General features: G+C 47.4%; 1 protein-coding gene across 1 annotated transcript in view; it reads right to left on the minus strand.

Annotated features, from left to right (window-relative positions):
• Window positions 1-339: 339 nt before the first annotated feature.
• The window catches only part of LOC149332328 (paired box protein Pax-1-like), a 55,388-nt gene continuing 29,941 nt past the window's right edge, over window positions 340-25,786 (minus strand). The window contains exons 2-5 of the mRNA XM_089557215.1: window positions 23,597-23,718; window positions 15,115-15,339; window positions 5,608-5,798; window positions 340-3,520 (exon numbers count right to left, since the gene is read on the minus strand). Of these exons, the coding sequence (XP_089413341.1) occupies window positions 3,370-3,520; window positions 5,608-5,798; window positions 15,115-15,339; window positions 23,597-23,718 (689 nt within the window). The 3' untranslated portion in view covers window positions 340-3,369. The remainder of the gene's footprint in view (window positions 3,521-5,607; window positions 5,799-15,114; window positions 15,340-23,596; window positions 23,719-25,786) is intronic.

The following is a 25,786-nucleotide window of genomic DNA, read 5'->3' on the forward strand; positions in this document are numbered from 1 at the left end:
AGCTCATTCCCATTCCTTTGTTTAGAGAGGACCTTGAAAGTTATTGCAAGGCACGTAGCAAAGCATGGAAACTTTTCTCGTGCCAGTTGTACAACGCGAGAGGAAATAAAAGCCACTGTGAGATGCGATTGCCCGGGATGGAGCCCTTCTCTACGGCGTCCGTCATAGCCTGAGTCGCTTTGGGACGTTAAACCCCCTTAAACCAAACAAAACCACGAAACAATGAGGACTGTACGTGGCTCAAGTTGGCTCTTCCTCCACAACTTACTTGGCCTAATGAAGTCTCACAAGCCTCAGCTTAACGCTGAGACTTTACAAGAAAGCATTGATGGCACGTACTTGTAAAACAAGAAGGGTTTCTTTTATTGGGAAACCAGCACGACTTCACTCTTGCGCTGGATTGTCTAAAAGCGCAGTTTCACAAATGGGCTTAAGTAGCATTGTGGTCATTCGTCTTTTTAAGAGCACGAACTCGGTAATAGTGGCACAGACCAAGCTGAAATGAAGATAAATAGAAACGAGAGCAATTTAATTAAATTATAGGCGGGTACAACTTAAGAAGGCAGCGGCTTTTCCCCATCAAAGAACCCCCCTCCAGCCAGTGGGGTCGGCGGATTCTCATTGTCCTGCTAGCGTGACAATGCAGGGAGTGGCAGCTGAAAGGGGATACGTTAGGGATAGTCCCCTCCGGCCATAGTCGGGGATAGACCCCTCTCTCCATTGTGGCACCGCTCCCTGCATTGTCACCCTAGCACGGTCATGAGAATCGGCCGACGCCATTGGCTGGAAGGTGTTGTTTGGCGGGGAAAAGCCGCTGCCTTCTTAAGTTGTATCCAATTATAGGAAGGTTAAAATGTACAGCCTTTGTCAAAAGTAACCAGGCTCCATGATTTGCTTCTCATTCGATATAACAGAGCCCTCATGAATTCCCTAAAGATCAAAAAGTTATTTGAAGGTGAGAACAGGGGTTCTTCTTACCATACACAGATTTAGAGCTTGAGGGCTGGCATAATAGCTTTAATATAGGACTGAGAAGAAAAACGTGCAGCCTGGTTACTTTTGACAAAGACTGCACGTTTTTTTTCTTGCCGGCGACTGCAAGGTACTCCTATAGCAGCGTTTTGTGTGAAGGAAATAATTTGGCTATCTAAAACTCGGTTGGAAAGTTGGTTAATTAATCTCAATTATAGATTAAAACTGAACGAGTTTCAACCATTTTTTTTCCTGGTTCGTTTCGTACGAGAACCGCGCAGCGTAGCCAGTTCACGTGCATCCGTCGCGCATGCGCAGAACGAAAATTCTAACTATGCCCAGAAGTGGAGCATGCTGTGACGCTAAGCGACGCGAAAGCAAATCGGGCTAGAATTCACTACTCAACAAAAAAACGTGCTGCTACATAGGCCCACAGCACCAAGACAACGTCATAAGCGCAAAGCTTGCCGTCAGCATAAGAAAGAACATATGGGGGATGGTTTCCGCTACTGGCTCGAGTCATGTTTCAGACTTGGTCTATTTTACGCTAAGAACACCAATGGAGCACATACAGAAAAACGCTCACCGCAATCAGCGCACATTCGCAGCATAGAGTACGTATACCACATGCGTACAAGTTCAGTTGTGCATAGTTCACCGTATACCGCGCGGTCAGACGTCCGTTCCGATGTAGGCTGACGCACTGAATGGTTCCATAGCCGGACGGGAGCACGCACACACAAGCACATCCACACGCTGACGTAGGCCGGGCTGAATTCGTCGCCTCGCAGTGAATCATTGTGAAGCAGAGGTTGAGGCGAAGCAGCCTGTGATCCGTCTTCCAGCAGGTACACACACGTTCGATGGGTTTATCCGCGATACTTTGCTGCTCATCTCTTACGTCATACCCTCGTACGTCAGTCTGTTTCAAACACTCCGTCGGCTGCAACGTGGCCTTCAGCTGATTGGCTATCTATCGAGATAAGGGACACCTGTCATTCGAACTCACTACATCCAACTTTTGTTAATACCGCGCCACGCCCTCATGCATCGTTCGTCGATTTGGCCTGTTGCGAACACGCCGTCGGCTTTAACTCCACCTTCTGATAGGCTAGACTTGTTATTCATAATTTGAATTCAGAGGTCATTTGGGAAGTTAAGCACAGCGCTTGTATGTACGAGACATGATTGAAAGGAACTTATCAAACTCGAGATAGCGATAATTTTACCGACATGAACAGCCTCGAGTGAGCGCAGATTTGCCTCGTATGCCTGTACTTACGAGCGCATGATCGCACGACAATGTATTGATGACGTAGCTTTCGAGTCCTTTCAGGCCTGACATGTAACTGATACCTTCCTTCCTAAAAAAATAAAGAAAACATAAGCAGAGGCGGATTTAAAGTCGAGAGGGTCGCCCACCAAGCGAGAAAATTTACTTAAGAGTAGTACGTTGAATCCCAACTTTCTACTAAAAAATCCCAAGAAATACGTGGTTCAGATAAACCCTCCCCTTTCCCCAACCGCCTTCTATAAGGGTTACCCATGACTTCTCCCCTTGTCACTTTCGCGATCCGTAATTGCATAGCACCGGATAATTTACGCGACGTATACAGAATGCAGCGTGCGGAGCGCATTCTATACGAAATGAGACTCGAGAAGTCCTCCCGCGCCGTCTATCGTTCAACCACACGGACAGCATATTTCCTCAAAATCGCACAGAGTTGCAGCCAAGCTCGACAAACGTTTTCAAAGTCTATCGCCACTGCACGATCTCTCTCTCTCTCTTTCTTTTCCTTTTCCACACACAGTCACATATTGGTGAAAGCCAAACCGTCCCGTGGTGTCGGCATCGCTCTCCGCTGGCACTCGCAGAAGACGCACGCGCGAGTGTCTTTCTGTCGCCTTCTTGACTACATGTCGGCTGTCCCCGATGTCCACTTCAACAAGCCGTGGCCTTTAGCATACCCTGTACCGTGTTACCGTTACCGCTGCTGGAGTACCGGCAGCCCGCCCACCGCCGGTGAGCACGCGCTGATTGGCCCCGATGCTGCAGGCGCGCGCGCAACAGCCGGGTACCTGGCGCCGTCAGGGCGATTTGCGCATGCGCATTGGTTGTGCGCGGGCTTCCAGTACTCCGGTACCGGTAGCGGTAACACGGTACACGGTATGCTAAAGGTGTCTAATCTCTCCGATTAGGGGCCACCGGTCGTCGAGATCGAGCCTCCAAGACGTTCTGAGTTCCGCAAAGCAGGGCGCATTTTCCGGCCTCCATCGAGCTGTCTCGTCTGTGTGTAGAGCGGCCAGTGTTGCTGAGCCTTTGCAGAGCTGGACCAGTCACGTGACGCAGTCAGGGAGAGGAGGAGGCTGCTGCAGGACAGCGGCAGCGAGCTGGCGTCAGAGCGGCTGACCGGCGGCCGCGGCCGCTGCCGCGCCCTGCAGGTAGTAGCCGTGCAGGTAGTAGCTGTGCGGGTGCGGGTAGCCGCCCAGCAGAGGAGGAGGCGGGTGGTGCGGGGGAGCCCAGCGACTCAGCTGCGCCGCCTGCAGGCTGCGCACAACATGGGGACGATGAATGCAGCTGGGACGAAATTTCTTGTTTTAAATACATAAGGTATACTTAATCAATTGGCATTTATAAATGTGCGCTTGAACTAGATATCCGGTATGGCAGTGTGACTCAACCTAAAAGTAATGCTTTGCACAGTTATCTCGGTCTGCTATTTAATTGGAGGAGACACTTAAGCTCCACCTTAAGGGTATGACTAGAGGGTTAAATGCCCATATATGCGCAAGGTCATTCTCTACTTTACATTTGGGGTCCTCACACCCCTCTTGGCGCAATGGTGCAGCGGTTAAGCGATGCGCCACTGCCCTGCGATGGCAGGTGCTCCCAGCGGTGGGCCTTGTGCGGCCCAGGTTGCTCTTCCCGAGTGACCAATCATTAATTTAACTGCCACCTGCAACTCTGGGGAGTTCGCTCACTATCCTGTGGGGCAGGTTGTGATGACGCTGCAAGGTCACGTGACCTAGGTGGCCCCCCACTCTCTGGGGACCACCTTCTACAGTCATGCTCGTGATTTTTCGCTCACAACTCCGGCACCAGATTTTCTGAACAACAGGGACTTAAAAACTGTAGCGTTAAAAACTTTATTGATTGAAATATCGAAATATATTTGCACTGAACCGTCACTCCTGAAGGTGGCAGCAAAATGAAACGCAGCAAAAGAGTACAGTGTATAGTTTATTCTGCTACGAAACACTCACTGCCTCAACACGGGCCTCGTACTCTTCGCCAACTCACTAACAGACAACCATTCGCGAAAGCAATCATTTACTTCGCTACCGATTTAACTCATCCACATAGCATCGAGCCTTGGTGGAATTCCTCAAAGGAACATGGTTTTGCTCTTTAATTTATGCATGGCGTGCCATCGAAGCTTTTTTTTTTATCCGCCAAACCGCTATAGTTCATGCATTTACTCCCACACCCACAGTCGTCCACTCCCTATGGGAATGCCTCGACCCATCGGGGCTCCAACCACCCATCCCCCGCCCCATTTTCTCCCCTGGGAGGCTGCTCTACTATAGCACAGATCTACAAGACCAGCAACGGCTGATCGAGCGGGCGAGCAGGATAGCTGCACCCAATGGGAATCCTTTCGAAAGGACACCGCCTGAAGATGATGGCGGCCAGCCACCAATGTATTATTGGTAGCATGCAAGATTTTCTTTCTGTACAATTTCTGTACAAATCACTACTATTGTGACCCAGAAATTTTGGACAAGCGTACTTTTGAACGGGAACTTGTTTATGAGCGCAACGTTTTCATATATCGTAAGATTCCACTATAACAATCAATACATCCGCAAATCTCTCTCCTCGGCAGGCTTGATTTTTTTTGCTGCTAACGTTATTGCTATCGTCAAAAACGTTCCTCATTGGTTTTCTACGACAGTATACTATATATGCGAGCGTTGCACAAACTTCAAAAGGAAGATTCAGCTACGCATCGCAAGAATGGACCATTGCTTTCGATATTTCAATAGCAGTACCTTACAATACTCTACAGTTGCCTCACAATTAAAATTGATGTTCGAGTATCCTGGACTTCATAGTGCATCGCTCTGGAGTAATATCTAAAGCTTGACTGCGCCCGAAGGCGCCATAACTCAGCCTTATTCGAGCGCTTTTCTATGTACTCTCAATTCTATGCACCACTAGCTATATATACAGTTCCAGGCAATACGCAAAGGTCAGCCTGATTTTCATAAAACTAACCATTATACTCTCTAGTGTGTGCCAATTACTAGTTTTGAAACGTAAGTACTAATTTTCTTCTTAAAGGATGACCCCTGTAATTTTTTTTATGTCGAACCTCGTTATAACGAAACGGTTTATCATGAAATAGTGGATATAACGAAGTAACGACGATTCCCCTTAGAAGCTCGGTCAACACGGGCTATAACGAAGCTATGGCTATAACGAAGTAATCGCCGGGCCCTTTCAACTTCGTTATAACGAGGTTCAACTATGTATTTCGAGCCAAAGTTAAAAAAGGTGAAAGCGTTTGTCCTTCGTTTGTGTTTCTTTGCCCGTGTGGTCAGTTCTGAAGTGGGACGAACTACACTACATACCTGGCGGCGGCGGCCGTAGCCGTGGCCGTAGCCGCGGCGTGCGTGACCTTGTTGCGCAGGATGCGGCTAATGCTGCTGACCGAAGGCACGTTGCCCTTGTCGCAGACGCCCTCGGACAGGAGCCGGTCCCGGATCTCCCACGCGAAGATGCCGGGGTCCCGCCGCTTCAGCTCGCGGATGCACGCCACCACCTGCGACACTCCGTCATTTTAACAACTCCAACACGAAAACACTGCCTCGTTCGACATCGAATGAATGGCGAAAGGGCCATGCATGACCAAAGAGAGTCAACGGTTGGGTTAGATTCAGTGCCAGTGTTGGCCATTGCAGATATTTACATAAACGCCTAGAGGAAGTGACCATGAGCCGCGAAATTCCGTCGACATTTCGGGCCTGCTGTGTCTGGTGTGACAAAAGATCACTGCCTTTTTTTCGCGACCCCGAACAAAAGCTCACCGTACTGAGTCTTATGTCTATAGCGTGAGGTTGACATTTTACCGCAGGCATTACGTTTTGGTTAGGTTTAAGGTGAGGTGAGATGTTAGATGGAGGCGCTAACATTAACTGTGCTAATTCATAACAGTTTACCGCAACTCTGCTTGAGGTTTGGTTAATCTTGAGATTAGATTAAATTAGATTAGATTAAAATTGTAACTCTATGAGTTCATGGCAGTTTACCGTACGTATGGTAAGTGTTAGGTCTTAAATTGATGCGTTAACAATTAAGGGCTAACAAATAACTGTGTAAGTTCGTGACAGTTTACCGTTGGTTTGGTTAATGTTCGCTTAGATTAGTTTTAGGGTTATGCTGGCCTTTAAAAAAGGCTTTAGCAATTAACAGCTCTGCTAAGACACTAGCAGGGTTTGTTGCGGTAAGCTTTTGTCCGGGCCTCTTAAAAGTCGGCAAGATTTTGTCCGGTGAGCCTAACTCCTAAAAGCTTTTGTCTGGGATTCGTTTCTGTTAATACCTTTGTTTCGGAAAGCACAGTATAACAGCTGCTATGACTCGCGCCTATCAGATGGAGTTTAAGTGAGAGAATAACTACGTTACCCCCCTCCCCGTTATATGCCCAGTCCTTTAGGACGAGAATTGCTTCAGTAATTACACACTACCTCTTCCCGTCCAGTCTCCTGGAGATAAAAGCTGCTACTTATCACTACACTCTCGAACCCCAGTTCCAGCTTGGCTTGCCACCGCTTAGCTGAGAAGCTGGAACGTACAGCCGACCGTTTGTTTTCCAGGGGCGATCAACGAGCGGAATATATGCGCTGGAGAACCACACAGTGCATTCATACTCGCAGGCGTATGCATGGCTTCGTATCCATGAGTACATATACAGCAATGCGATTCTTGGCTCGGATGAGAAAGAGAGAGAGAGGGTAAGAGTCGCGGGCCACCACCTGCGCCCATGGCGGCGGCTCTCGCCTCTTCTCGGGAAGCGACCGCTGGCGCGCGGCGGTACCGTTTGTTTGCTCGGCGGCGCCTTTCCGCGAACGCCTCCGCGTTTTCTTCCTCTTCTTCTCGTTCGGCCATATTCCGGCTCTTCTAGCGTTTCCCGGTCTGCTGCCGCCGTCTTCTTCTTGGCTGTCTCCTTCTGCAGCTCAGAGGCGCCGTTCCGGATCGGGTTGCAAGGAGCGCCGGCACATGCGGCCCAGGGTGTTCGCGGAAAGAGATCGTGCCGCCCTGCTCGTTGACACTCGGTCGTGGCGGCGGGGAAGAAGCGAGATCGCGCGGCCGCCCGCTCATTATTATACGCGGAATCGGCGGGAACAGGAGAGCCTTGTCTTTCTGTGGCTCCCCGCCGGGCGGTGCCGGTGGTGGCGCTGCGGGCGCGTTTTTGTCGTCTGCTCTCCGCGAACCGTTCTCGTCTGTTAGTCGTGGCCGTGGCAGACGGCTATCGCGGGCGCCGATACATGTTTAACAAAGAAATTACGTTAATATGAATACATACTACGTCCCTCTATTAAATTAATTTGTGAAATTGCGCTTTTAAAAATCTCAGAATCATTAGTGGTTGCTTTATTTTTTTTTTATTTAAACATACTGCAGTCCCTTTTCGGGTCCATGCAGGAGTGTTTACAATGCATCACTGATCAAACAGAGTAAAAATAAAAATTCAAAAATACAGAGATGTTCTCTGACCCAAACACAGCAACAGAAAGAGTAGGAGAAAATTAAACAGAAAAGTCAATTTTTTCGATATATTTAAGAAATAGTTCCACGGACGTACACTTCACCGCATCTTCAGGCAATTTATTCCTATATGATATAGCATCTGATATATAGCATCTTCTCCATACCTTTTTGTCTGGAGTTAATGGAGGTCTGCTTCTTTAGGACCAACAGGCGAGAAGAACAGGATGGCTGTCTGGTTAAGTGAACATTTTCCACGTTAATTAAAACTGGACCAGCATAACCATAATGTGTTGGCAGAGGGAAAAGGCTACAAGGCGCCGGAATCTGAGCTTAAAAAAAGGTTTCTTTACTCTCTCAATAAAATTTGTGGAAGCATAAGATTACGGTGTAATTCCAGCAAAGAAGCGACATTTCTTTAGCTTTGCGGGAAAATTGAAAGAAAACGTAATAAAAGTCAACACTTCAGTTTTGAGACCGAGCCTACGACCTTCAATGTCAGTCCATGTGGCATGGCTGTTGTCCCTTCCACTTTCGCTGCAGGAAGAGATGGAAGTTTTCCCTTAGGTGCTGTTACCTGCCAGATCCTGACCTATATGACCCCAGATGTCTACACACAAGTCGTGCAACCCGTTGCGAACGTACAAGTTTGGGACCAACCAGCCAGCGCGATTCTGGAGAGAACTGCGACTGAAACCTGGGGCAAAATAGTAAACAAAAACAGAACTACGAAATAACTAAGTGCGGTGGCCTCAAACACTCTTGTTCAAAAAGAGTGGGACGAGCAGTAACGTAAAACGAACCCGAACTCAATAACGAAGCTGCAGATGCCTTTTAATGAAGGCCGTCCGGTCAATAGCGCCGATCAGTTGTCGTGGCGTCACGGTTAATCCTGTTAACCTGTGGTTAATCTCCTTGAATCTTCCAGCCCAGTGCAATGTCGCGCGAGCTGATCCAAAGAGATTAACAGCGACGTCATGACAATCGGTCGACGGCATTGGCTAGAGGACCTTCTGTGAGGGTCATGTACCTCTTCGTTCCTGAGTCGTATCGCTCCCATACAACTGCTCTTCATTTCAATCTTTTGGCGCACAGTGGGCTGATGATGAGAGTAAATGCAAATAAGCGCCCTTTTCAGGGCTTCTCCATATCCTCTTCGGGAATCCGACAACCAGTATTGATATATTTGTCGATGCTAGAAGCGTGTCCCACCAGGCATCGGGTCCAAGAGCACCGCCGCTGTGCCGAAGGAGGAAGGAAACGTGGGCCGGAGACGGGGAGTAGGGGAAGTGAAGGAAAAACTGTATTCACATAATTACATTATTTACATAGAGCGGGGCTGAGAATGGCTCTCAGTGAAAGAGGAACGTCTTCGTCAACCGTAGTCGACTGGAGCTAGCAGGCTTCTCGGCCACACTCACGGCCGAGTTAAATATCGTCCGGTTTCCCCAGATCCCTGGCTGGGGAATCATGGTCGACGAGCACTGTCCAATCCGATGGACCGAAGGGGACGTTCTTGTCACCACCCACGGCTGGGCAGGTGCGAGCTTTTCCACTCTCCCACAGCTGGGCCGATGAGAGGGGGAGAATGCTGACTCATCCAGCACTGCGGGAAAGGAATCTCCCGAAGTCCTCCAGCAGGGGAATGAACTTGCCTCCCCGCCGATTGCCCAGAACGCGAGTCGGGGACACAGAATTCTTCAATTATCCGCCAGCGTGACCGGCGCCGCCAGGTCGCCTCCGCATTCACGGTGGTTGCTCGGACAATAGCTCCTGGGCCTCGCCTGCCTTCGTCGCCGCTGCACTCTGCTCAAGGAATTTCGCTGGGATTACTGCTGACAATGGCCTTTGACATTCCTGCTACACTAATCCGCTGAGGCTCGGAGGGGCATTCCAAGCATCCAACTTCCCATGGTCGTCGCGAGGTTGTCGACCTTGGCGATTGTTCACGGTAGCTGCCTGATCGGGCCCACGTGGTCCGAGTGGACACAGGTGTGACGGGAACACACAGAGTTAAGGGGGGGGGGGGGGGGGTAGAAACACAACAGCACGTCCGCCGCCCGAAGAGGTCTCGTAGTGGTTGCAGCCAACGCTGCTGCGCGCAGAGACCTGGAGTTGTGTCCGTTCGGCTTTTGGGTCACAGCTGGGCCCAAAGGTTCTTCTTGCTTCGTTGACAACTGTAACGGTCTCAACCAGCAAGGTACACAGCCCAACAAGCAGAAAGCGCCAAACCGACTTCAAGAACTGCCAAGCTGTTTTCGGTCAACAAAACCTCTTTAGAGAAAATGAGCTGTAGCGTGAAATTTACGTCCTCCTCCGAAAGTTGACATGTTTGACCAAACCAGAATACCCAGAGCTTGTTTAGTCAAAAGGGAGGAAAACTTGCTAAAATTTTGGGGGGTGCAGTAGCACAGTTTTTGTCACAGAAAGCCACCGCCCGTGAGAGCACAAAGGGAAGGTGGAGCTGCTGAACACACATGCAAAACAGACAAAAATGATTCCCGCTAAAGCAAAAAACAAAATACAAATTTGCATAGCGGAATAACGTCTGGGGAGTCAGGAAAGGGCATTACACGGGAAAGCTTCGGCTGAGGCCATCAGCGTTTCCATTACCTCGCACTTTACTGCAACGCATGTAAACTGAGTCCCGCAATGCCAAGCTCCAAAATTTCACTCTCATTTCGCATAGGAGAGTGTAATGAACAAAAGACAAAAACAAGCATTAAACTCAATATGAGATTATGCGTCATATCCGCCCCTTGCGCGGCCGTGGTCCGACAGCTGCTTTAGCAGATAAGACATTACATAATGCTAGGAATTTCAGCTTGCATTTCTGTACAGGAGAGTTAAATGAACAAAAGAGACAAGCATTCAACTCAAGAACGGGTTATTCCTCGAACCCGCCCGCAAACAGCGGTGCGACTCAGGGAATTTACTGGTTCCTATTTTTCAGCCGCCCCCTGCGCGGCCGCGGTCCGATAGCTACTCTAGCAGGTGCAACAGGACACAAGGCTAGGAATTTCAGCTTGGGACCCTTAACTGTTCCTCGTCCAAGTCTCGCGGTTCTGAAGTTTGGCTGACGCTCAGAAAGCAGAATGCGAGAAGGGAACGAACGGGTGCGAATGCCGTGCCAGCGTATCCGTCTCTCTCGGATTGGGTTCGCGCGTTGCGTCCCCTTAGCTTGTGTTCCCTTCAAGCGGCGCGTGCGAACTCTTGAGCGCTGAGGTGCCAAATTGGGGCGGGTAACCGGTTGTCCGGTTTTCTGTGCAGCAGTCAACATGAGGCGCACTTTCCCCTTCATTAACATTCCCCGTTTGGCCACCTCTTTACGCTGCCGCTCCGTGGAAACCCTCGCTGTTGGTTTGCGGGGCGCGTCACTAGCCATCGCGGAACCGTCACAGGTTAAGTCGTCGGCGTTCGCCTCATTTCCAATTTGTGATCCAGCCTGTTTTGGCTCACTACCGTGAGAATTTATAAGGCTTACAGGGCCACGTTTGCCCTCTTCACCCGCGTGCTCTGCTGGCTCTGCGAATTCTGGAGCCTTCGAACTGGTAAGGACCTGCGCAGCATTATTTCCAAAACAAAGGCCTTTTTCTTTGGGCAGCATATCCAAGCGATTTGATAAAATCGAGGGATACTGCATAGGCAGGTTTTGGGAGACGGCTGCCTTGGTCAGACGCAGCTCGAGCGGGCTCTCGTTCGCGACGCGGGCAGTAAGTTGGTCGTATTGGATACCTTTCCTATCCTTATACTGGCGGTACAGCAGGCCAGAACGGAGCTGGAAAGGTATGTTCTTCCGTGACACACCTATGTCACTTTGGTGACTCAAGTAATGTAGAGTCTGGTCTTTCTCTTGCTCAGCGGTGAACGTTTCTCTGTCCACACGAAGGAGTTCGAGAAAGCCATCTGAGTGGGGCAACACAAGATTGGTATTCAATTCCTCACCTAGCCCCAGCTCATCACTTGCGCCTGCTTCGGAAGACTCACTACAGCTTGCACTACTATCGGTGCTCTTTATCCCTGTGCTAGAAGTGAGTAAGTCCTGTGCTGACTCGTCATTAGGTAACGCGGAGCCGTCACGGCTTAAGTCGCCGGCGTTCGTCTCATCGTGAGTCTTTACTAGAGATTGCTCTGGCTCATCACCGTGAGAATTTACAGGCTTCGGGCTTACAGGTTGAGGTTTGCCCTGTTCAACCACGTGCTCTGCTGGCGCCGCGACCTCACGCGCCTCCGAAATGGTGAGGACCTGCGCAGCGTTATCTCCAAAACAAAGGCCTTTTTCTTGGGGCAGCATATCCAAGCGATTCGAGAAAATCGAGGGATGCTGCTTAGGCAGGTTTTGGGAGACGGCTGCCTCGGTCAGACGCACCTCGAGCGGGCTCTCGATCGCGACGCAGGCAATTGGCAAAGACACGCAGTTTTCATTGCCGACTTTAATTTCTTTTCGCGCCGAAACCTCCTGATTTAATGTCGAATTCCTGTCGGCGCGCTTCGCCTCTAAAATTTGTTGCAACTCCAAACGCATTAAAGCAAGTTGCCTTTCATCGGCTTCCTTGAGACGAAGACGTTCTTTCTCTATCCTGTCGGCCTCCTCCTTGCGTTCCCTTTCAACCCTGTCGGCCTCCTCCTTAGCGTTCCTGATTCCCTCCTGAATGACTTCCCAGGTCTCCAAAATTTTGTCTCCCTCCTTAGCACCACATTCCTCAATAGCCTCAATCAGCTGCGGCTTTCTGTGACTCTTCCTGGCCTCAATACCCAGCTTTTCACACAGCAACATCAACTCTGGCTTCTTTAGCCTGCTCAAATCCATGGCAACTTCCGAACGAGGACTTTCATAAAATAAGCTGCTACGTGAAATGCTTAAGCGAGCACGTGCAGAAAAACAATCTACAGGTAGTGATAAATTTCCAGAGTTATCAAGCCTGGCAGATTCTTAAAGAAAGTCAAGCGCTCACCACTGCTGAAGCCAGGACCAAGCGTGGAAGATCCCGCCGCTGCCAACCAGTTGATATATTTGTCGATGCTAGAAGCGTGTCCCACCAGGCATCGGGTCCAAGAGCACCGCCGCTGTGCCGAAGGAGGAAGGAAACGTGGGCCGGAGACGGGGAGTAGGGGAAGTGAAGGAAAAACTGTATTCACATAATTACATTATTTACATAGAGCGGGGCTGAGAATGGCTCTCAGTGAAAGAGGAACGTCTTCGTCAACCGTAGTCGACTGGAGCTAGCAGGCTTCTCGGCCACACTCACGGCCGAGTTAAATATCGTCCGGTTTCCCCAGATCCCTGGCTGGGGAATCATGGTCGACGAGCACTGTCCAATCCGATGGACCGAAGGGGACGTTCTTGTCACCACCCACGGCTGGGCAGGTGCGAGCTTTTCCACTCTCCCACAGCTGGGCCGATGAGAGGGGGAGAATGCTGACTCATCCAGCACTGCGGGAAAGGAATCTCCCGAAGTCCTCCAGCAGGGGAATGAACTTGCCTCCCCGCCGATTGCCCAGAACGCGAGTCGGGGACACAGAATTCTTCAATTATCCGCCAGCGTGACCGGCGCCGCCAGGTCGCCTCCGCATTCACGGTGGTTGCTCGGACAATAGCTCCTGGGCCTCGCCTGCCTTCGTCGCCGCTGCACTCTGCTCAAGGAATTTCGCTGGGATTACTGCTGACAATGGCCTTTGACATTCCTGCTACACTAATCCGCTGAGGCTCGGAGGGGCATTCCAAGCATCCAACTTCCCATGGTCGTCGCGAGGTTGTCGACCTTGGCGATTGTTCACGGTAGCTGCCTGATCGGGCCCACGTGGTCCGAGTGGACACAGGTGTGACGGGAACACACAGAGTTAAGGGGGGGGGGGGGTAGAAACACAACAGTATAAGCCACGCCTGGTCGCGAAGGCCTGTGTTTGATCTGCTATATTAAGGAGTATAACAACTTGTTGCGTGTGGACTTCTCGCTGAATGGTGGTAGTAGGGCTACATGCAGTCAACTATCACTCGCTATGGAGAGCATTACAGCCCGCTAAGCGATTTTGACGCGATGATTTGAGACAAAAGTTGTTCACTATGCTCTCGAAAGCGGAAATGGAAGCGTGCGCTTTGTTTTATTTAGAAAACCAGCGTCGTCGCTTCGGCGGACGCGGTTGTTGCGACGCGCTATTCTTTAAATCTTTCCTCTCAAGTCTCTTTCAACACTCCTCTGTCTGCGCGTGGCTGCGAATGTGGCTCAGCTTGAGCCGTGAGCAGGCCCCTGCAATTTCCTTTGCATTCTTCCGTCAGTCACAACAACAACAACAGTCACAACAACGACAACCATATACTTTGTCTCGCTTTTATCGCTTCCAACTATATTAATGCGAGAGCATTATATCGCTGTGTATACGCGTCACCAAAAAATGTCCGCAAAACGTGCCCGCAATTTTGTTGTCCGCTCGTTCCTGTCGTCCTGTGAAGAGATATAGAAAAAGTTCGGCTGTATCAGATAGAGGATGAAAAAATCTCGCTATAAGGCGAATTTGGTTAGTGTGGAATAATTAATTAATTAATTAAAGCCGGAAAACCGACTTGGATGTCGAAATAGCCATGGACAAGTCGAAATAGTGAGAAGACGTCATAACAGCCGCGGACGTCAAAAGGACGCCAAAAACTAACAAGGACAAGGGACGAAGAGTGTCGAGGAGGTGTCAGTGTCTCCGCATTCCTCCAATGCGGGTCACCGCAGTGATCTCAAAGTTTTTTTTTTTTAATATATATTTTACCCCGCACATTGAGCGCATAGTCCGAACTTTCATGGGAATAAATGCGGTATATTGGGTGTCACAGAATACGTAGTACATATAACGAGGAGAATAAGAATGGGGTGGAGCGCATATGGCAGGTTCGCTCAGATCATGAATGGAAGTTTACCAATATCCCTCAAAAGAAAAGTATACAACAGCTGTATCTTACCGGTACTCACCTATGGGGCAGAAACGTGGAGGTTAACAAAGAGGGTTCAGCTTAAGTTAAGGACAACGTAGCGAGCTATGGAGAGAAAAATGATAGGTGTAACGTTAAGAGATCGGAAGCGGGCGGAGTGGGTGAGAGAACAAACGCGGGTTAATGATATCCTAGTTGAAATCAAGAGGAAGAAATGGGCTTGGGCAGGGCATGTAATGCGAAGGCAAGATAACCGCTGGTCCTTAAGGGTAACGGAGTGGATTCCAAGAGAAGGCAAATGTAGCAGGGGACAGCAGAAAGTTAGGTGGGCGGATGAGATTAAGAAGTCTGCGGGGATACAGTGGCCGCAACTGGCAAAGACAGGGTTAATTCGAGAGACGTGGGACAGGCCTTTGCCCTGCAGTGGGTGTAGTCAAGCTGATGATGATGATGATACCTTTGGCGTGGTGACGCGCGGCTTGCTTCCGCCGATGGCTCCGGGCAGGATTGAGCCGGTCTCGTGGAAGCGAGCCAAGATCTTGGAGACGCATCCGTGCGAGACGCGCAGCTGCCTGGAGATGTCACACGGCCGCACGCCCAGCTGAGCCAGTTCGACTATGCGCAGTCGCACCGCGTTGGGCAGCGGTCGGCCGTTGACGAACACGCCGCCCAGCTGGTTCACCTGCGGAAGGCGATGTTCCGTCACTTTTAATGCGAAAGCATTATAGCTCATTCGGAAGAAAACCTGGCTCCGCCGAAAAAAGCGACGTAATAAAAATGCCGAGATAACTGTGGACAACCTTGACCAGCCTAATATAATTACCAAGTATACTAGTTACGGTCAGTAGTAGCTAGTGTGCAGTTAATTAAAAGAGCTAGTTAACAAGTGACTAAACTGCACTAATTGGAAATGAATAGAATTGGTACGTGAATACTTCGGGCGGACTATCGAAATCGAAGTTGGCCCGGTCCGAACCCCCCAAATTTGGAATTCCGTCCGAAAACAAAACTTTATGCACTAACAAAAACTTTATGCAGAAAAACAAAACTTTCTGAATAAATACCATCCCGAAAGCGACGTTGGCATTTGAAATGTGTTTCTTTGTTCTCACTAGCTGTACTTTTGCGTTTACTTCTGTTCTTTTTGCGCCTTGTACGTACACGTCATCTATGCCTTATTGTCTTCTTGAAACCTATAATTTGTGTTATATTGTTTTCTATCGCCTGTTTTCTTATTCACTCTCCTGTGCTTAATTATTTTCCGTGTTATACCTAGCTTGTTTATTGTTCCTTTGCTTGTTAATTATGTTGCTTATACATATATTTTTTACACTGACCCCCCCCCCCCTTTATGTAATACCTTCGAGGGAGCGCCTTTAGGGGCATGCTGAATAAATAAATAATATATAACATGCAATGAGGTTTCAATACTTTCGCATTAAAATGCGTAATCACCCTAAGCGAAGTTTTTTTTTTTTAACACTTTAACGATGAATAAGAATTGATACTAATCTGTGGTGACAGATTATACAGCGTCCTTGTAACTCAGACAGACCATTTTCTCTGAAAACGGAGTTTTATAAGGTAGAAAAAGTAAAGAAAAGAAGAAAATACCGGAATCGCCGCCACCGGCCGCTTCAGCAAGCAGACTGCCGTGCGTCAAGACAGCTTTACGAGCGCATATCTTTGAGGATAGACAGCACCGCTGTCCAGTTTCAAACTGTGATCACGGAGTCCTTTCCGGCCTTGATGTGGCGAGTTAGAATCGAACAGCGAGGGAGAAAAGAAAAGGGCAATTTTAAGTCCAATTTTCTTTAAAATAAATGCGTGTTTGACCACCGGAAAAACATAAGCTTAGCCTGCAGAAAGAGCCATAAGATAGATTTTTAGCGAGAACAAAAAAAAAAATGCAAGCAGTCCCCAGAGTCCCTTTGAGGCGCGCCTCATCCTTTCCGTGATACAGCGCCAAAGTCTAGAATGGGGAGCGCATCCTTTCATCCTTTGCCGTCGTTCGTACAACTTTAGCTCACTGACGACGAGTAGCTCCTATAGACAACAGCCGTACTTCCTGTGTATTCAACCTCCTATACTGAGCGCCGCTGAAAGCGCGATTTAGCACGCCGTAATGAGCGCGAAGCCGACACTGATCTTTTATTTTTCTCCTCATCACCGCATACCGCGCTACAACTGAGACATCTGCGGCAGCGTCCCCGCCGTACATCCTTCTCGGGAGCCATAAAAAGTTCCTCCCGTAAGCTACGCGGCTCGCACGGGCACTTCAAAGATGACAAATCCCGCTGCACCCTCTACTACGGGGGGGGGGGGGGGGGGGGGGGGAAACCATGGGTGTAAAAAAAAAAAGAAGTTGCCACAAAGAACCTCCGACGAGAGACCGGTGATTAATCATGGCCGAATACACCCGGCTACATATAGCTCCTGTCTGTGTGTATATAGGCGTGCATTGTTTCACTTTACTATACGCACCGAGCTACCCGCGTAGTACTCTAGCATTTTTCGTGTAGCAGGCCTATTGTACGGATACATATTACTTGCTTGCTTGCTTACGCTCCCCGCACGTGTATTCATAGCTGCAGTTTTGGAGTGCTAACAGGGCTGTTATCGTTTTGCCTGTGAGTTCTCGTTTTCAAGATCGATTTGGTTGCTTAACTGAGTTCTTTGAAATTACTTCCGAGAAGAATTGCCTCACATTATGTACCGTTTATCGTAAGAAAGATAGGCCACCTACTCTGTTCAAAGTGGGCTCGTGGCCTTTCCTAACGACTCCTAACGTTTCCTAACGACTCTTAACGTTTCCTAACGACTCCTAACGTTTTCTAACAATAGAAACATGAGGCGCCTTACGTTGCGAAAAAAAGCAGCTTTGCTTTATCGCGACGGACGCTGTCTAGCGTTTTAATCTTCGATTAGCTAACGTGACATCTTGTCGATATGTAGCGAACGATGAAGAAAGTTGACCTTGAGATCGATGTATGTACATGATATAGGTCTTAGTAAGCACACTGCGAAAGCTCGGAGTCTAACGCCGCAACCGCCATTACTGACAAATTCGACGAGCGCCCTTCAGTGGCATGCAAGTATGTTTATTAGTACTTGGATTGACTTTATTAAACATTGTACTGAGAAGAGAGCACTTTTTAATCCACCGTATAATTAGGGTTGTTCGTTTTCGGGTAAAACCCGATTTTACCCGATTTTTGCACCCCGAACGTGTTCCTAAAATATCGGGTAAAACCCGATTTTTCCCGATTTGTGAAACAATTGTGCCCATGGAATTGTGGAAACTGGGAGCCGTACTCGATCCGTTCCAGAAGCGGCTGCTGAGTCAGTCGTTTGATGGCTACCGACCTCTCTTTATTTCCGTGATGGATGACGTAGGCTCGCTTCGCGAGGAGTTTAACCAGTACTTGCTGGAAGCAAGCCCCACAAATGAAGGTGTTTAAGTGATGGACTATTGGAACGACGCAACTGTGCGTTACCCAAGGCTAGCAAATGCAGCGCTGTCATTGTTGTGCCTAGCTAATGGCAGCTGTGACTTTGAGCGAACGTTCTCTCAGCTAAGGTACCTGCAGAGACCAGACAGGTCTCGGATGGGAACCGAGATTTTGCGCATGTATGTTGCGATTATGTGTGTTAATAAGGACGTGTAGAACGTCGATGACCGCGCCCGTGAATAAAATGTTTATTTTATCAAAACTGACCGTTGCCTCTCACTGCGAGTAATAATTACTTACCAAAGAAGCGCCAAATATTGCAATACTTGCTTGAAAGCAGCCCAAAATATAGCCCTAATTGTTACCCACCGGTTAGAGCAAATCGAATAAATTATTAGTTTGGAAATTTAACCCGATAAAACCCGAATTTCGGAGTTTTTCCACGAAAACCCCGATTTCTCCCCTATTATCAAGCCGAAAAATAACACCCGAAAACGAATAACCCTACGTATAATTCCCATACTTCAGAGCTATTTTCGAAAGCGAACATAATACGCGTGTTTAATGTTTATAACTATAAATTAAGTCTGGCGTTCAAACGGGAGGTGAAAGAAAATTTAAAGTTTTTTCATGAATTATCAGATCTCGATAAAAACGCACATTTCTACACCACCCGTTACACAGAACCGTGGAAGGTGGTCACTGCGCGGGTAAATTATTCTAGGCAAAAAGTGTCATGCACGCTGCCAACCCTATTAAATTAATTCCACAAATCAGGTATAGATTTACATACAATTTCTGTACGAACCCTACGCAAACATTTCATTAACAATCCTTGCTTACAATAACAACTAAAAGTATTGTCTTGTCTTTTTTTGTGTTTAACTCTTGTGATTACCAAGTGTACATGCATTAATTTTGAATGTTGTGCTTTCTGCAAGTTTTTTTTTGTTGTTGTTCTATCGCTGACTGCATTGTAGGGAGGCTGCGGGCTTCAGTCAAGTCGCTTGGTTGTCAAGCGGCTTTTATCTGCAGTCTCCCCCATCACTGATGTTAATAAACAAATTATTATTATTATTATTGTTGTTGTTGTTGTTGTTGTTGTTGTTGTTGTTGTTGTTGTTGTTGTTGTTGTTGTTGTTGTTGTTGTTGCTATATCTATGGCCTTTTTTGTAGTCCTGGCCGTAACTGCCGGGCCCAGTCACTCAAGCCTCTTGTTGGCTCTGACGGGCCTGAACCATATTGTATCATCTACAAAGTGGCAATAAACATTATTATTATTATTACTATATTTTTTTTCATGTTGCTGCTTCCCTTCCCACTTGTACATTTACTTTATCATTTCTTTCTCTCTTTCGCATCTGTGATTGGTCCAGCGCTGCCAGTGGTTCATCGCATGTCTAGCGGCTTATGTTATTTTTCTCCACAAAAGCTTTGAAACTTCAGCGAATGCGCAAGACACGGCCGCATCCCAGCCGATCGCACGAGCTATTACGTGAATACCTAAAGTAGGAAAGTTTTCATGAGTACTGATTACAATCGAAGTGCAAAACAATGGCAAAGCTTCGCGTTTTTCTAGATGCGTAGTGAAGGATTCCGGATTAATTTCGGCCGTCTGGGGATCTTTAGCATGCACTCACATCACACAGCACGTATCGGCATCCATAGATTTCGCCTCCACCGAAGTCACTACCTTTTCAGCATAGGGGGACCTTGCCCTGCCCGGCTCGGGAACCGGGCAGTAGTATATTGCGAGTTCCATCAGAGAAAGAAAGCGGCGTCGCGTTTCATAAATGTAGCTGATTGGTCGAGGGGATGCGAGGTCAAAACGACGTCATCATACCACGTGACGAGGAGGTGTGGCGTCAGCCCCATAACAAGGGGGCTGGAACCATTGTCAGGTTCTTTGGGCCTTTAGTCACAGTCTACCCTCGCTTTGTCGGGAAATAAAGCACTTTCATTAATTACGTTGCCATGCCGGAAGTGATATTAGCAGACAGGAACACACTTCATTTCCGGTAAAGGCATCAACAGCTTCGAATGCTATTTCATTGCCAACACACGATGTATTTATGCGCCCCTGAGTTCTTTCGTGTCTCCAAGAATGTCAAGAAAGGTTAACGTTTTCTCTTATTCTTTACTGCGAAATCAGTGTAGTTGAACGGTTCAAATATTTTCTTTTACAGCCACGATCCACAGTATGCGGAGCACACTGCGGAAGCACGAACTTCTCCTGGATCGCGAAACGGCTCACTGAGATAATAAGGAGGGAGCTTCGCATGCTTGTTCGTGATAAAGTGAAGGTTAACGATGCGTTTCGTGTCTGGGACGATGCCAAGGATGGGTGCCCGGAACTCTCTTTATCATCGAGAGGCATGCTCCAGAATGATGCGAGTGAAACGCAAACCGCTCACTGAGCTAATCCGTGTGACCAGGTAGCGTGTGAGCTTATTGAAATTCCCCATCGAAATATCATCATCATCATCAGCCTGACTAAATTTATGAATCTCATCCGCCCACCTAACTTTCTGCCGCCCCCTGCTACGCTTGCCTTCTCTTGGAATCCACTCCTCCCTTACTCTTAAGGACCAGAGCTTCTATTGCCTTCGCATTACATGCCCTGCCCAAGCCAATATCTTCCTTTTAATTTGGCTAGGTTGTCATTAATCCGCGTTTGTTCCCTCACCCACTCCGCCCGCTTCCGATCTCTGAACATTACACCTATAATTTTTCTTTCCGTAGCTCACTGCGTTGTCCTTAACTTAGGCACAACCCTCTTTGTTAACCTCCACGCTTCTACCTTATAGGTGAGTACCGGGAAGATACAGCACCCCCTTTGCCAAGAGTAACCGAGCAGCAGGTTTTCGCTTCTCAACCGTAGAGCTGAGCCTTTACGGCACCCCTAAAGACCGGTAGGAGTCAGAACGTCAGGAGAAAGGCTCACCTTGCTCTACACAGATTCAGAGCTGAAGGCCTGCCATAGGTGCTTCGCTACGTGGCTAAGAAAGGAACCGCTGTTACCGGGTTACTTTTGGCAAAGACTGGCAGTTGTATACTTTTCTCTTGAGGCGACGCATTTGTAAGCGAACCGTCCCTGTCTTTGCATTGGAAGAAGCCTGCTTTTACTGACACCCGTTGATTAACTGCGTCGCGAGGTTCTTGGTATTATGGCTCTCACTTAAATTTACGCTACTTTTATTAATTGTTTATGTTAATTGGACGCACCTGCGAAGAAGGTATCGCAATGAACTGAGGGAGGCTTCATTCATGCTAATAAACACGTTAATGACAGAATAAACATTAATGAATGATGCACAACCCAAGAAAAAACTTTTCAGATGAACTAAGAAACGAATACACAAGTAAATGATAACAAGACATGATACTCACAATATTAATATTTTTTACAATATTATATAATGCGGCCTTCTAAAGGTTGTTCTCCACTACGGTAATGGTGAGTTGAACTTCATCAGAGCGTCATTACGGCTGTAATCCGATAGCTTACATGGCGCTGTTTGAGGAAAGCTCACCACCGTATATAAGTACTTCGCTTCAATACCAATTGAAAACGAAATGGTGGCAAGATTGTGCAACTAAAAGCCATATACCTGGTTTCTCTGTTTCTCTGTTTCTCTGCAAAATTTCGTTTGAAAATTAGTTAATCTGCAGGCAGCTACAGGCTTCCAGAAGGTCTTTAGACGTAAGTTATATTTTTCAGCATTCAATAAACATGCGTGAAGTGGGCTTCCTGCATCTGCCCAACAACTTTCGAACACTTCATCTGGCTTTAGTTCACCTTATTTTTATGCTACAGACAAGCACAAGACAACAAGACGAGCTTTTTGGTCACCATCTATTTGCGCTTGAGAGATGTGCCAATACATGTCAAACCAATTCACTTATGGACGTCGTCTGCATGCACATAGTTGACGCAAGTATTCCGAACTCTCGGCCGATCAGCTTGTCGTGTACTGAAACGCATTGGACGCCTGCGCAGTCATACCCAACAATTCTGGACAGAAGCACTCTTGAGCGGGGAACCTTTTATGAACGAATTTTTTTCATATAATGTAAGATTTCACTATAACAATCAATATATCCGCAGATCACGCGACGGCAGTTTTGCATTTTTTTATTAACGTTCTTGCTGTCGTCAAAATTGTTCCCCAATGGTTTTCTATGGCAGTATTAACAGTTCGATGCGACCGATGGAAACAATTTAAAAGAAATATCTTGCTACATATCAAAACAGCGGACCATTATCTTCAATATCTCCATAACAGTATCTTACAATTTTCTATTTTCTGAATGTTCATCCGAGAATGTTCGACATGTTTTCGATGCACCGAGAGAGCACTGCACGTATACAGGGTGTTTCACCAAAGAATTTACACATAAAAGTAGGCTTCATGAGTTAGAACAGCGCTTTTTTTTTGCCATAGCACTGTCAGCGGTGCAGTAAATCAGAATACAGCTATGAAGTGCTAACTAGCAGGCTGGTTAACCTATACTGAATAATTAACTTTCAACTATTAATATTCTGTTCCTTTATTATTGAGAGGCGTGTAGATCACCCTAAGTAATATCAATATCAACTTTTAGAATTTCGAAAACGCTGTTACCCTCGGCGCTGTGGCCGAACAAATTTTGCCTGCATCGCGCGCCAAAATACATGCGCTTTCGGAAAGCATGCAGGCACAGCAACCTCTCCAGTGCGCGTAAAACGTCGAAGTAGCCAAAATTGTTGGGCCACAACGCGAAGGGTAATCGCGCTTTATAAATTTCAAAAAGATATGGATATTACTTACGGTGGGCTACACGCCTCTCAAATTAATAAGCTAACAGTAATAGTTAAAAAGTTAACTATATTCAATACTAGCTATCCAGCCTGATAGTTAGTACGTCTTAGCTATATTCTGGAGAACAACACCGCTGACAATGCTATGCCGAAAAAAAGCGCTCCTCTAACTCAAAAAACCTCTTTTTAAAATTTGTGTAAAGTCTTAGGCAAAGCACCCTGCATATTGCGTAGTGCATAAAAATATTTGCATCATGCCAAAGAGAGAGGCAGAATGCATTTTGCCCCCGGTACGATGTGCAACGCCTCGGCTGCGCACCACACTCGTCCCCTTGATTCGATCGTCATCTAAACAGATGCTTCACGAGCTCAACACAAAGCGGGTGAATTATACTCTTTCGAGCGGCAGCTAAATGTGCAACTTTGCAACCCCATCGAGCCTGCACTTTTTTTCAAGGAGTGGGTTTGAGAATTCGTGCACCCTAGCAGCACACCTAATTGGCCCATTATTGGTAATATACTGTCAAAGGCCGGTCCTTTAAAGGACCAGGGTGATACCATCCATTGCCAATATTATTGGGCCGACGACCTGCGGTCCTTCTACACTTGAGTGTTGCAGGTTATGCTGAGCGCGACTGTATAAATGCACACATCGCGCGGATGTGCACATGCACATGCACACGTACCTCTCCGTACTGTTGCTGCTGGTGGGTCGGCTGGGAGGCGGTCTGCTGGACCGGATGGTGCGCGTGGTGCGGGTGGTGGTGGACGCTGCCCAGCCTCGCCTCGGACGACCAGGGCTCCGGAGCTGCTGCGACACAACAACGCACCAAGCGTGCCACACGATCGGCAAAGCGACTCTGGCCACAGTGTAGTCGATTAGTCAACCGACTGTATTTTCGGCACTAATGTGTGGAACGCACTGCCCATTGCAATACGACTGCAAAACGTTTTGGAATAATACGCGTATTGTTTCATTCAGTTGTAATCAAACTGGGCAGGACACGCAGCTCTCGTGTGTCCTTTAAAAATGTGTCGTCGCTAATCAAGTGACGTCACGCCAAAGGCATCAACAGCTTCTAATGCTATCGAATTGCCAACGCATAATGTAATTAGATGTTTATGTGAATTTTTTTATCATCGCCGTCTCGTTCCGCTGTGCATTCAAGAATCAAATTATGCATTGTGATAATTTTTTCTAATTCCTAGGTTGCATTGGTTGCTACTGTTAACTTCTTTTTTGCGCATACAGACAATTAATCGATCTGCATGCTTTGGTTTGCTCCGGTTGTTTACGAATTAATTTTTTTTTTCGCGTATCTCAAGATTCCACCATGCCAATCATTATATCACAGATCCTCCCTCGGGACGCAGTAGTTTTCCGCTATTTGTTGTCAAAAACGCACCCCATTGATTTTTTTTATGGAAGACTTTACTAGGTGCGCGCGCAGAACAAACTTTAAGAGTAAGATTTTGCTACACATCTGAAGATTATACCACTCCCTTGAGCAAGTTAAAACAGTATCTTGCAAATTTCCACAGTTGCCTCACAATTAAAAGTGATATCCAAGAAAGATGCACTTGTTCCAGCGCGTGAACAGTTGCCGCTCTTGATTTCCTGGAGGCTTACCCGCAACTTCGGAAGCTAATCGTGGTGGCATATTTGGTGGCAATTTGCAACTTATACTTTAACCTTACGGTGCACCTTGAAAAATGTGCATCTTAAAGCGATTTGTAACATGCTTTAAGGAAGAAGTGAGAGCACATCCATGTTATTACCAATACAACAACAAAAAATAAACGCATAACGTTCCTACATGACTCGGGGTCTGAACAGGTTAGTGTATTGAAAAGAGTAAGGTGTAAATGATATACAGAACATTCAAAAGCCGGAGCTGAAATCAGGAACAGATGCGAGATTTGATTGAAGAACCACGCCAGCACGAAATCGAGGTATACGTAGGAGAAGGCGACACGAAACCAGCACACTGCACAAAGCCTGTTCAAGGCTGCGACATCGCTTCAGGCTTTACGAAAGACATGAAGACACCGATGGCCTTACAAAGCTGAGCCCTTCTGCTAAGGCCTGCTATTCTGGTCGACAGGTGTTTCATCGCACGTGCTTCCGTTTAATGCCAGAGTTCGCGTTTCAATAATAACGTTGGTCTTCTCCTGGACACTATGCGTGTACTTACACTCTAAACATCAATACACTTACATAGGAGTAAAAAAAGAGGGTAAGGTGCCCTCTAGCGCTTCCCTTTTACAAAAGGGAGTGCGCTAAAAGACACCTTACTCCCTTTGTACTCCTTTCTATTTTAGAGTGTAGGGCTCTCCTTTACGGGGCAAAATGTTGGTATTTCCTCATTTTTCCACTACGAGCAATTTAATGGTTTGGTTTGGTTTATGTAGGTTTAACGTTTGCAAGCGACTCAGGCTATGGTGGACGCCGTAGTGCAGGGCTCCGGAAATTTCGACTACCTGGGGTTCTTTAACGTGCACTGATATTGCACAGTTCCGGAAAAAGTATGAGAGCGAACGGCTGATGTACATACCGAGAAAAACAAGATGCATAAGACCGTTCAAGAAAGCTTTTTCTCAAATAATTTGCAGGAGGTGAAAACCTCGCGTTCCCGTGTAGCCAAGGCGTGGTTTCACTCCAGGATGAATTTCAACGCGTGCAGCTAGTTAGAAGCCAGCATTGAAAACACAAATTTATACATGACAGTTTACTGGATCTTTTGAAATAAACGAAACCCCACGACATAATCTGCAATGCTCCTGTTTCTTTTATAGATCCATTGAAGGTACGAAATTGGCTGAGCAGGCATTTCACATGCACGTATACGACTTCAGAAATTTTACGAACTTGCACG

This window comes from Amblyomma mixtum, chromosome 8, assembly GCF_055824585.1.
Source record: "Amblyomma mixtum isolate Tamu chromosome 8, ASM5582458v1, whole genome shotgun sequence".
NCBI classification, from domain to species: Eukaryota; Metazoa; Arthropoda; class Arachnida; order Ixodida; family Ixodidae; genus Amblyomma; species Amblyomma mixtum.